Here is a 13,865-nt window from a genome sequence, read left to right on the forward strand (position 1 = left end):
TTCGAAAGAAACAAATTCTTGCGTACGTCTACCAGCTGCCGTAAACGCCTGTCATTCTGTCCAGTTTATGTAAAAATAGTACTGGTATATTATTACGTATCATTATAAATTACAATGATTAGGCAATCAATGTTACAACAAGACGCAATCTGAGGTACAGTAAAACCTGTCTAAATTAAACATGCTAGGACCAGGAGACAGTGTTTAATTTAGAAAGGGTTTTAAATTAAACAGGTTTATTTAGACAGGTTTTACTCTATGGTTCCCAACATGGGTCCATATTTTTTGTCCAATTTTAAGAAGGGTTTTAAATTAAACAGGTTTATTCTACTGTATGCGGATTGGATATTCGACACACGCTTCTACATAAGCACATTGAATAATACTCCCATCCACATATTTTCTTTTCAGTGTTTGCGTAACATACTTTCATTCATTGACACGCAAATTGAGCACAAAGAATGGAGGATTTTGTATTGGACGAGCTACTGGACTTCCTACAAGCCTCTGATGAGTTGACTCTACCAGCAGCTTTAATGTTAGACAACGAAAAGTCAGAATTCGAAAGTATAGACATGGCACCTATACCAAACTCTCCAGCTCTCGCTTATATCGCACCAGCTCCCTCTCGTGTTAGTCAGACTGAAGTGCGAACACAAAGGTCAAAGGATGCTATTCGTCGCAGTGAATATCGCAAGCGTCAAAAGGCTGAAAAAGAAGCTTTGCGTCAAGAAATTAATGATCTGTCGGCCAAGTTAGACAAGCTACAAAATTCATCGGGGGAAGAGATATCATCCCCAACTACTGATGCTGCATTGTCTACGTGCTTGTGGCGAGCTATTGCTTGTCGGCAAAACGAACACCGACGAGCTGCAGAAGACGAACAGTCTTATCTTCGTGCTGCTATTACGTCTCGTGCCAAATTAATTGAAGATCTCCGTGGCTTTCTGCAAAAGCGTGCTTATGAAGGTACAATCGCGAATGGGGACTTCGGAGACGCTCCCCCACTTCAAAAGCGCATGCGTCTTGAAGCAACCGATTCGGCATTATTTGAGACCTTTTTGCAAGAGCTGAATACGGTGTATTTACAAACAGACTACGCTGTGAGTATGTGTGAGTTGGCCGCAGGAAGTGACATGCCGTTGATAACAAAACACAAAGATGGAGCAATTGAATCATACCAACATGCTGAGCGTCAACTGATGCCGTTTAAATTTGAACCAGCCAGTCGTTTTATATGGCAGATGGCGCAATTGAAGCATCGACAAGAAGATCGAGAAATTTACGAAGGTGTCGAGGACCCCGAGAATACAATGGCGATTAAATTCCGCATTACAAGTCGTCAAATGGGCGAAGCAGTGTCACTCCTTCAACGTGTAGTCATACGTCGGTATCAGGAGAAAAATCGAGTTGTGGCCGTGTGGAGAGTCTTTACCGAAGGTGAAGGACTGTTTCGAGGGATGCATTCCGACGAAACAGGGTGGGGAGTGCTTCGACCATCGACTACCGAAGCAGGTATATGCACCGGAACGATTTTTGATATATATTACCGACAAGTGCCCATGCACTTTAGTCATTCTTTGACTTGTACCCCTGTTGTCAATGAATTCACTAAATTGGTGATTAACATCGGCGAAGAGGAAAATCAAATTGTGCAGCAGGGTCTTGAAAACATGCTTCTTGATGACGAGTTAGAACAGGAAGCTAAGAAGAATTCATAACGTTTCTCTCGATAATTATTAAAACGAATACATCCAAATTTGAGTTTCAGTTTTCAGGCTCTGACACAGCTTTACCAACATTTATCCTTCCGTTTGGAATTGCTATGTACCGCTCATATTCGACAGACCTTCTCTTTGACTAGTAGAGCTGATTGGACAGCAAGAAGTTCGATGTCGAATGATGCTTGAGAGGAAATCTCAACATTTTGATCATCCATTTACACCGCAAAAAAACATCTCGAGCGTCAAGTCTTATCATAGAGCTGTTCTATGTATACATGTCTAGTAATGATCCGAGGGTATTGATTAAGTCAAATATAATACTTCACGAGAGTTTCCATTGAGGCTGCAATTTGATTTGAGCTTTGAGTAGATGGTTTAAACTTTCGACATACAAGCTCAGAAATTTCACACTGAAGACTAGAGAAGAAATATTTGTCGTTGTGACAATGCTTATCAGCGTTCTCATTTACCTTTACTCATTTGAAACAAGTAGAACTTTTTGCTACTAACTTTACTATTTAAAACATGTAATGGCACTTTCCTGTGACGCCTCAGATCGTGATAATATACTCTGCAACTCTTGAGCTTGCTCGGTGATTTCTTGCGGCACTCCGATAATATATTAGTATACTTCTTGACCTTGCGATAGTCTGCATTTTTGATGTTTTAATCGACGAGGCACAGGAGCAGCAATTGGAGGCTGCTCATAGGGCGACTCACATGCACTCGTATCCGGGTTCGATCTTAGACCCTCGTATGTAGTACGTCTTCTGCACGGCTGCTGAATCGAAAGATGCGATCACTCGATCGTTAGGCGTCTACGTAGTCGGGCCCCTGGCACTACACAAGCTGAGCTTGATCAGCGGAAAGCTTTCCGAGCTCAATTTTTTGGTACCACAAGAGATCCCAATGAATCGGTACCGCGCTCGACTTCGAGCTAGAAAAAGAGGTGCTTCTATTCCCGCAATGCGGACCATCCCTGTGGTTCTCGCCCCTAGCAAAACCGCTGGAGATGACGATGAGCCCTTTGAGCGATAGGTACAGCGGCACCGAAAACTTTCGTCGCATTCTACCTTACAGCGAAGCCACAAGGAAGTAGACGTGCGCTTTGAGTGCCACCTTAGATTTGTCAAATTCAAGACGCAACGCCATTTTCCGTCGCCCTGCGACATATGGAACAATCTATCGCGCTCCCAAGAGCTCTGTAATTTCCCACACGGGTCAGTCTACGACCACAGTAGCTCAGGGCCATTGCTTGAGCTCTGCTCATGGCCCTTCAACTTTCCAGGTTACTGCAGGGAAGTGCGGAGCGTGGCGATGCGGAGCGTCATGATCCTTCTGATCATGAGCGTCCACGACGTCTGGACAGTCTTGCCGAAGTGGCACTTCAATCTTCCACGATTTCTCGGAGCCCGCCACATCACAAGATATTCGGTTAACCTCGTCGTTGATGACGACCCACAAGGCTTTTCATGTGATAGTGAATGCCACCATTCTCATCGAGAAGAGTCGGAGGCGATTGGTTATAATACCACTTCCCCGGAAGCCGAGAGGTTGGAAAACGGACATGGTGTCCGCAGGGTTTGAGCTGAGCTCACGTCGCGCCGTTGGCGCAACTTCGTCCTCCTCGTCACCTCATGCTGGGAAAGGAGTGTCCGACTCGTGGTCGTGCTTGTATTAACGCTCATGGTACACTAAATCGCAGCCGCTGAGAACAACTTTTGTAAGTCATGGTTGCGAAAAATATCTTCAAAACGTTCATTTTCCGTATAGATCAAGCATCTATACTGAGTATTCCAACATTCCTCGTGACGTTTTGGCAAATCATTGCGATGAAGATGGCTCGGATGCTATACTCCCAGTCATTACCGAATTAATTTTCTAGCATCTTGAGGTGTCAGTATAAATCATCAATTAAAATCTGATTGCTAGATTTTCATTGCTTGCGAGTCTAGCGACTTACTGGTTTCCATTCTAAGGTGCGCCGGAATTTCGCTGAACTGCTTACAATAATGATAGATTAGTCATTACGGAGAGCACAAAGACATGTCAAAATTTTATACGTGATTGATCCACTTGCCGTAGGGGTCGCTCACAACAATCTTATCCATTCGCGGCTACCCACACTATGGCAGAGCTTTGATCAAGAGCATGGGTCTCGAAAGGCAGTCTCTTTTGACTTAGGCAGACAGATACTATAACTGGGTTGCTGTGACACCTAGAGAGTGGGTCCACCCTTGTTACAAATTCGGGACTTAGTCGGTAGCTCACCGCTTTCAGCGGAACATCACTTACTCTCATGAGCTGTACCCGCAACATCACGTAGATGAAAAGAGCCATGAAACCGACCACCTCCAGGCCTACTTCGCAAGCCAACTTTAAATGTCGTTTTAAGCGGACCACTGCCTCGCTGAAGCTAACTTTTGAAGCCGAAAGACATGTGTGGCAACGTGCCTTCATCATCCAGTGCGCGCACTCACTGACTCTAATTATGCGACGATGCCAATGCAGCGAGATAATGGCTCTCCTTACAAAGGGTGGGTTGAGGATTGTTTGCCCCACCTGTCAAGCCTGATTCCTCGTTGTATCCAATACCCCACGTTTTCAGGCCCCAATGGATCAAATTGCTGCATTTGCACGGTTGCACGTAGAAGTGGTGCTTGTGCTTACTCTCATTGAAGTGAGCATTATATTCTGTAGATTCAACTTTTGATCTCAGTAGCGCTAATTACTCTTCGTCGCTTTTGCCAGCGCTGAAACTCGGATTTTCGGGCCTAGGCGAGGGTATGGATTTATTTGATAGCTGCGACACTTGGCAGATGTGATTTTCTTTGGTGTGGTGTCCTGATGAATTGGCATTAGCCACCGAATCCTGAATATTATTCCATTGAATGTGGAGCGGCTTCATCAGAAGTTGTTGTAACCTTGAGCTTGCAGATGAGTATCACATTAAGCAAGGCCAGACCCAGATCGTTAGTAAGAAGCTTCATGGCGTCGAAAGTTCAGCGGTAGGGAATCATGAAGCCCTTCATCATAGCGAACGGATACTGATAGATGAGACGTAAAGTGTAGAGAACGCCTCTGATTTCGAGTGAAAATGGATTCAAGTATTTCAATGAGTCAAAGAATCAGGAATGGGAAACTCTCTATCACATCTGATTTTGCAATGTGCTGTCCTCCCCTCAAAGTTTGGCGCGTATTTTTTTGGTCACAGCTAGCTAACTAGACCATCTAGACCATACAGATATTTGATCATCGATGATAATCAACTCCTGTATACTGCATCGCCATGAGTCAATCAGTCAACGTGTCTGCGGAGCTTTCACTTTAGATACCATTATTGTAATGGTAAAACCTAGAACCGCACCACGATACTTCACTGTAGACTCAACGGGTACGAGCGCAGCTTAAAGGTTTTGGAGTTAGCAGCACAGTGAGACGTTGCGCCCCGTATATGCCAACAAGACTTCAGACTTGACTTTGCGCTCCAAACTTCCACTACAAAGTCCAAGTTTCAGCAATGAGTTTAAAGTTTTGAATAGGAACACTTAGTGTTACTGTTTGTAGATAATGTCGGTACCCACAACAACATCGAACTGAAGCATAATATCGTAATATATGCGTACATCATAACAGAGTGCAAGTCCGTTCACTCCTTTCAAAGACTTCAATATCTCCGTAGCTTGAGAAGCCGCCAAATCAAGTATCAAGTGGTTAAGTTGGTGAATGTCCTAGTCTGTGAGAAGTGTGAGATACTAGCGGATAAGAGCAGTGAAAGAAACTAAGGGTTTCAACATACCACCTCTCTGACCAACACAGCTTATGATAATGAGCTCACTAACACTCGAGATGGGTGTTGAATTAAGGGAGTTCGTTGAGGCGGCGAACGATAAATTTGGGTTGACTTGTTTCACTCAGCCGCACCATCAGCACCTCCGCATACAGCTGACTTCCTTCCATCGTTGATCGTCGAGTAGAATTGTCTGACGCCCCGGAGTCGATCAGGTTCTGCCATAGCTTTTCAAAGCCCCTCACGGTGGCTTCCACAGCAACCAAACCCGGCTTGCATACACGTTCCGTGTTCAAGTGCACGGAACTCTTCAGGGTGTCCCCTGCTGACCACTACCTCCTTGAGGCTCAGTAGAACTATGTTCTTCTCGGTAGGCCACACACCGCCTATTGAATGCTGTCGTTTCGCCGCGACAAATCTGACTGAGTAGAAGCGATACGTCGGCTCAGATAATTTTGTTGCGCCTAGCGAAGGGGACAATAAGTCCAAAGGTGACGGATGTGTTCACATCGGCTAAGACCCATTCGACGAGTTGCTAGAGTGTGCACTCCAATCAAGTCGTTCCGACTTATAGTTTAAACTGGCATTCAATGTTACACTTAGATCTTCGTCAAAAGAAGACGGGTGCACAAGTATGACTTCCATTCTAGCAACGCCAGTGCGGAGCCCATCCAAAACGACGGACACTGTGACCGCCTCGGATAGAGGATCGGCTGCCCTTCCGGCAATGCAACTGTTGGGAAAGTCCACCAATTCTTTCTTGCCTTGTCGGGTAGCAAAGGAAACGAGTTTGCACGCGATATAGCTGGTTGGGCGACGATGACACTTGTAAAAAAACAGCTTCAGCTCCGTCCAGGAGGGAGACGTCGCTTTGACGGAAGTGCCGCACGTCAGTGCCCACTCTCGCGCTCAGCACCTGAGCTTGAAAACAGCTAGCACCACGCGCTATTGCTCGGGCTGGAGGTGGCGAGCGCCATCGCCACCTCCTCTCCTACCCAGAGCAGGAGATTCTTTCCACCCTTGCATTCGAAGATCCCAGCACTCGCCGGCTTGGGTTGGGGGTAGCCACCTGTTGTCGACGGTGGCGTCATGGACGCAGTCGAAGCCAAAATCTTCTGCTGCAGGTTAATCTAACAGAGCATTTCATAGGTTGAAAACGCGTTTAGGTCTGCTCTTATCGCCTAACGTCCTTGCGAAGCAAGTTGTTGCACGCCCTCAAGGCCAAGCAGGTCAATCAGCTTATTAAGCCGGCCTGCATTTTCGAGGGCAAATACGAAAACTGCTTCATCCTTAAAGAGGGTCAGTTTTAACGAGCCAGGTGTAGACTATCTACAAGTGCTACCAAATGTAGCGGGGCTTTCGTAGTACTTTCCTTCGGAGGAAGCTTGGTTATGGTCGGTGACCTTCGTTCTATACTTTGATTCAGAAAGAGTTTTGTGGATTGCAATCCGCTTACTCCAAGAGTAATGACAACCTTAACTCAAAGCTAATTGAATCTTCAGTTTAAAACGTAAACTGTATTTTCGGTGGATTTTGGGGGTAAAGCCGCCTATTTGTTAATCTATAGGTTCTCCTATATAATATATATAGGAAAACCTTATTAAATGTATGACTTCTGGCTGTCCCAGCCACGCACTGACTTCTTGTTTGTGTTTAACCTCACCATTGTACGATTACACCATCATATGTAGCCCACACCATATAGTATGAACCATACCGTTCGTTCCGTGGCACGTGTACCCCCGTTACATGTTGCACCTGCACAATTATACGAGCTACCGGCTTATTTGTGGTGTGTCACCCCCAGTGCTTATTGAGATCCCCACTCCCACATTCCCACAATTCTATATCTTTGTATCTGCTTTCTCAAGGAGGCTAGGTTTACGCGAAAAGGATCCGTGCGAGGTCACGTGCACAAAGACCTGTCATGAATAACCCATTTTAATTTTCCAGACGAGTAGCTGACATCTTCGCTTTAAGTACTCTTAGATTTCGGACGCATTCTAGCGACTCTATCTCTCTGTGGCGGACAGACAAAACCTTCGTGATTTTGTGCGTCTGAGAAAATACTGACAAGATCTGTCGATTAAGTGCTTATCATCTTTAAGATGGCTCGTTTACTGATAAAAAGCATATAAGGGCATCATTCAAAATATACGACGCTTGCGCTCAACAACCTAAGTATGATGCTAAATGAATATATATTGCTCATTTTCAGTGAAGGGATGAGTCAATGTCTCTATTAATCTCGCGCAACCGATGGAAAATAACTCGCTTCTTTTTAATTTGAGATATCATCGCTTATCGTAAGGTATATTTATTTAAAGTGAGATACAAAAGCGGCTTTTTCGTGAGGTCGAGTTTCAGCTTTTCCCGGTCACCATTTTTCAGTTCGTAGCTGGTGAACACCTTGAGTTGTTAGAACAGCTTTAATGCTATGGGTAGCCAGATATATAATACGTTCAAGAAAGAATCTTATAAAGAGTGTCTTTTTGGATTATAATAGGTGGAAATGTCATATAATCCTTCCCAAGGGCAAAGCTTTATTGGCATCAAGCTATTGAATCAACGACAGCAATACTAAGCGCGACGGCGTTGCACCTAAAGATAAAAATGGACTTTCCTTGGTGAACATTGAGACCTTCGAGGGCAATGATGAAGAGAATCTCCTACTCTGGGTGAGAGAGGTTGAGATGGCTATGGTATCCTTCATGTACCAAAACAAGCAACAGCGCGTGGCGCTAGCTATCTTCAAGCTCAGGGGCCGAGCACGAGAATGGGCACTAACGTGCGGTTTCGATTGAAGCCCTCCTGGACAGAGCAGAAGCTGAAGCTTTTGCAAGTATTCTCGCCGCCTACCCAGGAATATTGTGTGCGATTGCGATCCCAACAAGGCGTGAAAGAATTGGTGGTTTTTGCCCAAGCGTTGCGAGCTCTCATTGCCGAGATAACAGACTGCCCTCTCCCGAGGAGGCTGCAGTGACCGTCTTTATGGAGGGCCTCCGCATTGGAGTGGCCAGATCAGAAGTCTTCTGTGTGCATAAAGAAGCGAAGCGGTGAATGTGGCATTGACTTTGTTGGAATGCACATCCCTATGGCTCGTCGAGCATGCTTAAGTCAATGGATCTCAGCTATGCCAAAAACGAGGAGGCAGAGCTTAGAGTGTTGGGTAGCGTTCGAACACCCGACAGTATATTCTCTGTAGAGATACCCGTCACGTTCGGGTTGGTTGTCCCCTTCGCAAGGCGCGTCATGGTTCGTCGAGCCGACGTCCTGCTTCTCCCCAGCTCACTGGCTTGTCGCGGGGAAACGACGAAATCCAGTAGGCGCGGGGTGGCGTACAGGGCAAAATCTGAGCTCTGTTAAGCCTCAAGGAGGTAACGGTCAGCATGTCCCAGCCTCGAAGAGCTCCGTGCTCTTGTACACGGAACGTGTATGCAAGCCGGGCTTGCTGGTCATAAAACTTACCGTAAAGGCTTTGCCAAGTCATGGAAGATCTGGACGTCGGGCAGTTATACTCGACACTCCACGATAGAAAGAAGTCAGCTGTATGCTGATGCCTTGAAAGCGAGGTTGAGTGGCCCCGTCACTGTTCACTTTGTGACGGGGAGTTTTGTCACTGTACCGATTGTTCCTGTGGACCTCGGTGTCCGGTTCTTTAAGTTTGATAGCGTAAAACGCTGTCCAGTCTTAGACTTGGGTGCAAGGTATATTGGTATGGTATGGTTAGTACACCATGAGCCATGGATCGATCAGAGATCGAGACCTTGGTCACTTCGCGCACGTCTCTTAATGAAGCTTTGGTTAGTCATGAACCCACCTCTGCTACAAAGCAGAAGCACTATTGGTATGGCGCTGGACCGGGACGGTCAATGCGCTGGATATCGAGTATCTGAGTTGTCGAACACCGAAGGTGTAATCCCGAGCATGGCTCGCGGGCTGAAAGTGTAGTGGCAGGTAACCCACTGAGCACTGCTCACGTTTCGAAACAGTTGCGGCATACCAAGAGTGGCATGTTCGTGCGAGGACAGAGGCATCCTAGGTAAGGGTGTCCAGATGCTCGAGAAGTGGCACTTTATCTACGGGACAAAAACACGGAGCTAGCAGCTTCGATGGAGCGGGGAGTGGAGACACCGGACGACGCTGAGTGCGTGTTCAGACTAGTCTTGATGAGACATTACTCTTTAGAGAGAAGACGGAAATTCCTATGTTATCTGCAAGACGCAGGGCGTCGACTCTGACCCAGGGTGTGTACCGTAGACCATAGCGCACAGCTATATACCCTTGTCAGCGGTATGACGGGGGGGAAGACGGTGACGTCACTCTAGAGGTTATTCCCGTGTTGGATGCCCTTCTTTAGCTGACGAGATGTCCTTCGAAGAGTTTGACGGCTCTCGACAAAAGCAACATCTGAGTGTTTATATCCCTTTAACTCTACTTGTAGGCTTTTTTTTAAAATTCTGATTGCACCAATCGATTCAGCGTGAAATTCTACGTATAAAAGTGGTATGGAATGTAACTAATAGTGTTACAAGTAAAGTACGTGTTGTACATAAATCTCTTTTTCAATATTCAGATTCAGCATACAATCGCATTGGGTAGTTTAAATTTTGTAAAGCAGCTATGTAATCACATTGGATAGCTTAGATTTTGTAAAGCAGCTATGTAATCTTGACAAAATGGGAACCTCCACAAAGTTTAGCCGAGGTGACCGAACGAAGAGATTAACTCGTCGTCGCTTCTGGATGAGGTTGTCCTGGAGGACACCAACTGTGTGGTTAACACACGAAGTGGTGCGGCGACCCTGAAGGATCCATTCGATACGCACTGGTAAAGAAATTTCATGATGTCATCGCAAAAAAACTGCGCAACACGACAATGAGCTTTTTTCAGGGAGCAATATGTCGCCATTGACGCCTTTTTTATGCAAAGCACGATAAAGGAATGGTGCTTGAGAGCAAGTCTTTCAATTCGACACCCCCGTTTTGTGTCCGGAGGCAGAACGGTAAATGGCGTATCGTTAACGCTTACAAAAAACTCAACGCTGCCACCATTTCGGCACAGACGCCGATTCTTAGAAAGGATGTTTTCAAAAACAATATGGTCGGCTGTACATATTACAGTGCACGCGACTTGGCCGACGATTATTGCCAATCGCTTATGATAACGAGTGATATTTTGCTGACAGCGGTGAGTACTCCGAGCTGCATGCTCTAGCAGTGGCTGGTGATGCCCCAAGAGCTGTCAAATGCACAAGCAACATTTTATGCACAGTTGTTCAGGCCCAATCGGGCGTATACACAGACATACTCTGAGGACATCTTCATCTACAGTCGTGCGGGGCACTGGAAGCCAGATGAGGAAGACCATAGCGTTCATTTGAGAGCGGTGCTCGATGCATCCGTTCGATTATCTATATGCTTATGCAAATAAGTGCATCTTCGGCACTCAAGAAGTCCATGTTTTAGGGTGCTTCATTGGGGAGCGTGGCCTTCAAGCGCATCCCGTGAAGGTCAAGGCCATTGTGGACTGACCAGTTCCAAAAATCCAAAAGGACTTGCGCAAGTGGCTTGGTCGCGCCGACAACTTATAGCGCGGAAATATGCGGAAATGTCACAGCTTTTGTCTAATCTCCTTTGGAAGGATGCGGAATGGTGTTGGGACATCGAGCATCGAGAGGCTTTTGACGGGGTCAAAAACAGCCTCCTTCATTTACCAATACTGGCGTTGCCAGACTATCATTGTCCTTTCAAGGTTGTCTGTGACGCTTCAAACATCGCCATCGGCTGTGCACTGCTGCAAGCAGACGCCAATGGGAGAAATCGGGTGTTCGCGCTCAATTCTCTCCTGCTTAAGGCTGCAGAGAAGAATTGCCAAGTCCATGAAAAGGGATTACTTTCGATGAAGTATGCACTTGTCAAGTTAAGGGTGCCACTGCTCGGCTCCAAGCTGTTCGTGATCGACACAGATCACTGCGCACTGCGACTCAGTCGCCTCACCTCTCGCAGAGAAAGGCCAGAAGGCTCTCCTCCTTTGCAGAATATAACTTCAAGGCTACGTATAAGCCAGAAAAGCAGAATGCTTTGGTAGATGCGTCGTCACGCAGACCAGAGTATGAGCTTGCTAATGTCACGAAGGTGACGTCATCCGTGGCGATTTTGATCTGCGCCGCGTACGCGGAAGAAGTTATATGTGTGGCGCTGCAACAGGCTCTTGAGAGCAAGAAGTTGAGGATTTAAAGAACCGTATCGTACCCTCTATGAGGCCCACGACACCCCACTCAGTGGTGATTTTAGTCGTGAGAAGACGTACAGCTCTATGAGCTGCACTTTCGGTAGTTTAAGATGTACAAATGGTCGAGCACATATGGTCTCACGTGCGAGACGAGTCAGAGGGTGAAACCTTCTTCAGATGCGTCTGCGCCTCTGGCCAGTTCACCGGTACCCTCCGGGTGCTGGCGGTACATGAGTATGAACTTTGTGTTTAGCCTGCCGAAGGACTCGGCGAACAACACGGGTGTGGTAATTTGTTTGGACCGTTTGAGCAAGATGGATTGTCAGACACCATCGACAGTGTTTGTACAGCGACGCTATTTGTGGATCGTGTCTTTCGACAACATGGACTCCCGGAGTCAATTTTCTCTGACAGAGACCCACGCTTCACTGGGAATTTGTGGTCTACAATCTTCAAAGTGCTGGGCTCCAAGTTGGCTATTTCAACAACGGACCATCCGCAGTCCAATGGTTAAACTGAAAGCGCGAATCGCGTCGTTGAAGACGTTTTTCACAGCGTCTGCGACGCCGGAGCGCTGGAGTGCCGTACTGCCACTCATAGAGCTTGTTCTGAACGATACAATGCATTCATCTACTGGCTACACGCCATTCTACGCGAACGGCCTTGGTACCTTCGCGTCCCGCTGACACATCGTTCCCATGGCCCAAAATTTAGTGGGGGAATAGCTAAACGGCTAGCTGATGTCAGCCCCCTCACTGTCCGTAAAAAAGTCGACGACTTCCTGTGTACTAGAGTTAGTGTCCTAAGAAACTTCGAAAGCCAAGACATGCAGAAAGGAAATGTAGACGGATGAAGCAGAAGAAATGTTGGAGACATCGAGGTTGGAGACCTGGTTTTATTAAACTCTAAAAAAATCTTCCTACCCATGCGGTTTCTGCTATTTTTTAAGTCGAAGCTCCGTCGAGGGTTTATCGGACGGCGATCGACCAAATTTTCATCGTCCGCCGCCGACGCTTCTGAATGAGAATGATGGCGTTCACTATCACGTGGAACGCCTTTTGGGTCGATGTCATCGACAGGGTCTAACTCAATATCTGGTGAAGTGGCGGGGATACCCAAACTTCGAGAACTTGTGGGAGGTTGAAGTGCCACTTCGGCAAGACTGCCCAGACGTCGTGGACGCTTACGATCTGACGGTTCATGACGCTCCGCGCCGTCGTTCGCTACGCGCTTCTCGGCAGGATCTCGGGGAACCGAAGGACCATGAGCTGATCTAAAGCTATGGCCCTGAACTGCTGACGTCGTAGACTCACCCTTGTGAGAAACCACAGAGATCGCGGAGGCGTGATGGATCAACCCATATATCGCGGGGTGACAATACGAAGGAAGTCAGCGACGCGCCTTGCGTTTGGCAAACACAAAGCGATAATGGCGATCTACGCGCACGTCTTCATCCTTGTGGCTTCGCTGTGTGAGACAGTGAAAAAAGTTCCGGTGCCGCTGCACATATCGCCCAAAGACCTCTCCATAATCTGCAGCAGTTTTGCCAGGGGCGAGCATCATAGGATCAGTCGCATTGCAAATACAGATAGGCCTACTCTTTGATATCGAAGTCGAGCGCGGTACCTATCCGTTGGGATTTCTTGAGTTACGAAGAAACAAGCTCGGAGAGCTTTACGCTGGTCAAGCTCGGCTTGTGTAGTGGCCAGGAGTTCGATTAAGTAGATGCCGAACGATCGAGTTATCGCGTCTTTCGGTACAGTAGCGGGGTCCGCCGAACGGAACCCATATTCCACAGGTGGGTCTAGGACTGAACGTGGATACGAGCGCATGAGAGCTGCCCACAGGACAGCCTTCAACTGCTGCTCCTGTGCATCGTCGATGCAATTGATAAATATACAACTTCACCCGGAAGTCGAGAATTTGAATAACGGTCACGATGTCCGCAATATTCAAGCAGGGCTCACGTCGCACCGCTGGAAAACTTCGCCGTCTTCTTCTTTCCATCATGAAAAAGGAGTATCCGACTCGTAGTCGACTTCCTCCGAATACTCGACGGAAATTCGTCGCCCATGGCGGGTGTGGTGTATATCGCTCGATTATCGAGGGCTCGGGGT

General features: G+C 47.0%; 2 protein-coding genes across 2 annotated transcripts; one reads left to right on the forward strand and one right to left on the reverse strand.

The window, feature by feature from the left end:
* Positions 1-461: 461 nt before the first annotated feature.
* On the forward strand, positions 462-1,721 carry PHALS_01122 (uncharacterized protein; the record flags this gene model as incomplete). Its single annotated transcript, XM_024730926.1, has 1 exon — positions 462-1,721. One exon carries the CDS (start codon positions 462-464, stop codon positions 1,719-1,721), a length of 1,260 nt encoding a protein of 419 aa, XP_024581154.1.
* Positions 1,722-4,452: 2,731 nt separating this feature from the next.
* Positions 4,453-4,714, reverse strand: PHALS_01123 (uncharacterized protein; the record flags this gene model as incomplete). Its single annotated transcript, XM_024730927.1, has 2 exons — positions 4,453-4,596; positions 4,649-4,714. 2 exons carry the CDS (start codon positions 4,712-4,714, stop codon positions 4,453-4,455), a joined length of 210 nt encoding a protein of 69 aa, XP_024581155.1.
* Positions 4,715-13,865: the final 9,151 nt, after the last annotated feature.

The sequence above is a fragment of the Plasmopara halstedii genome (genome assembly GCF_900000015.1).
Source record: "Plasmopara halstedii genome assembly, contig: Scaffold_1343, whole genome shotgun sequence".
NCBI classification, from domain to species: Eukaryota; Oomycota; class Peronosporomycetes; order Peronosporales; family Peronosporaceae; genus Plasmopara; species Plasmopara halstedii.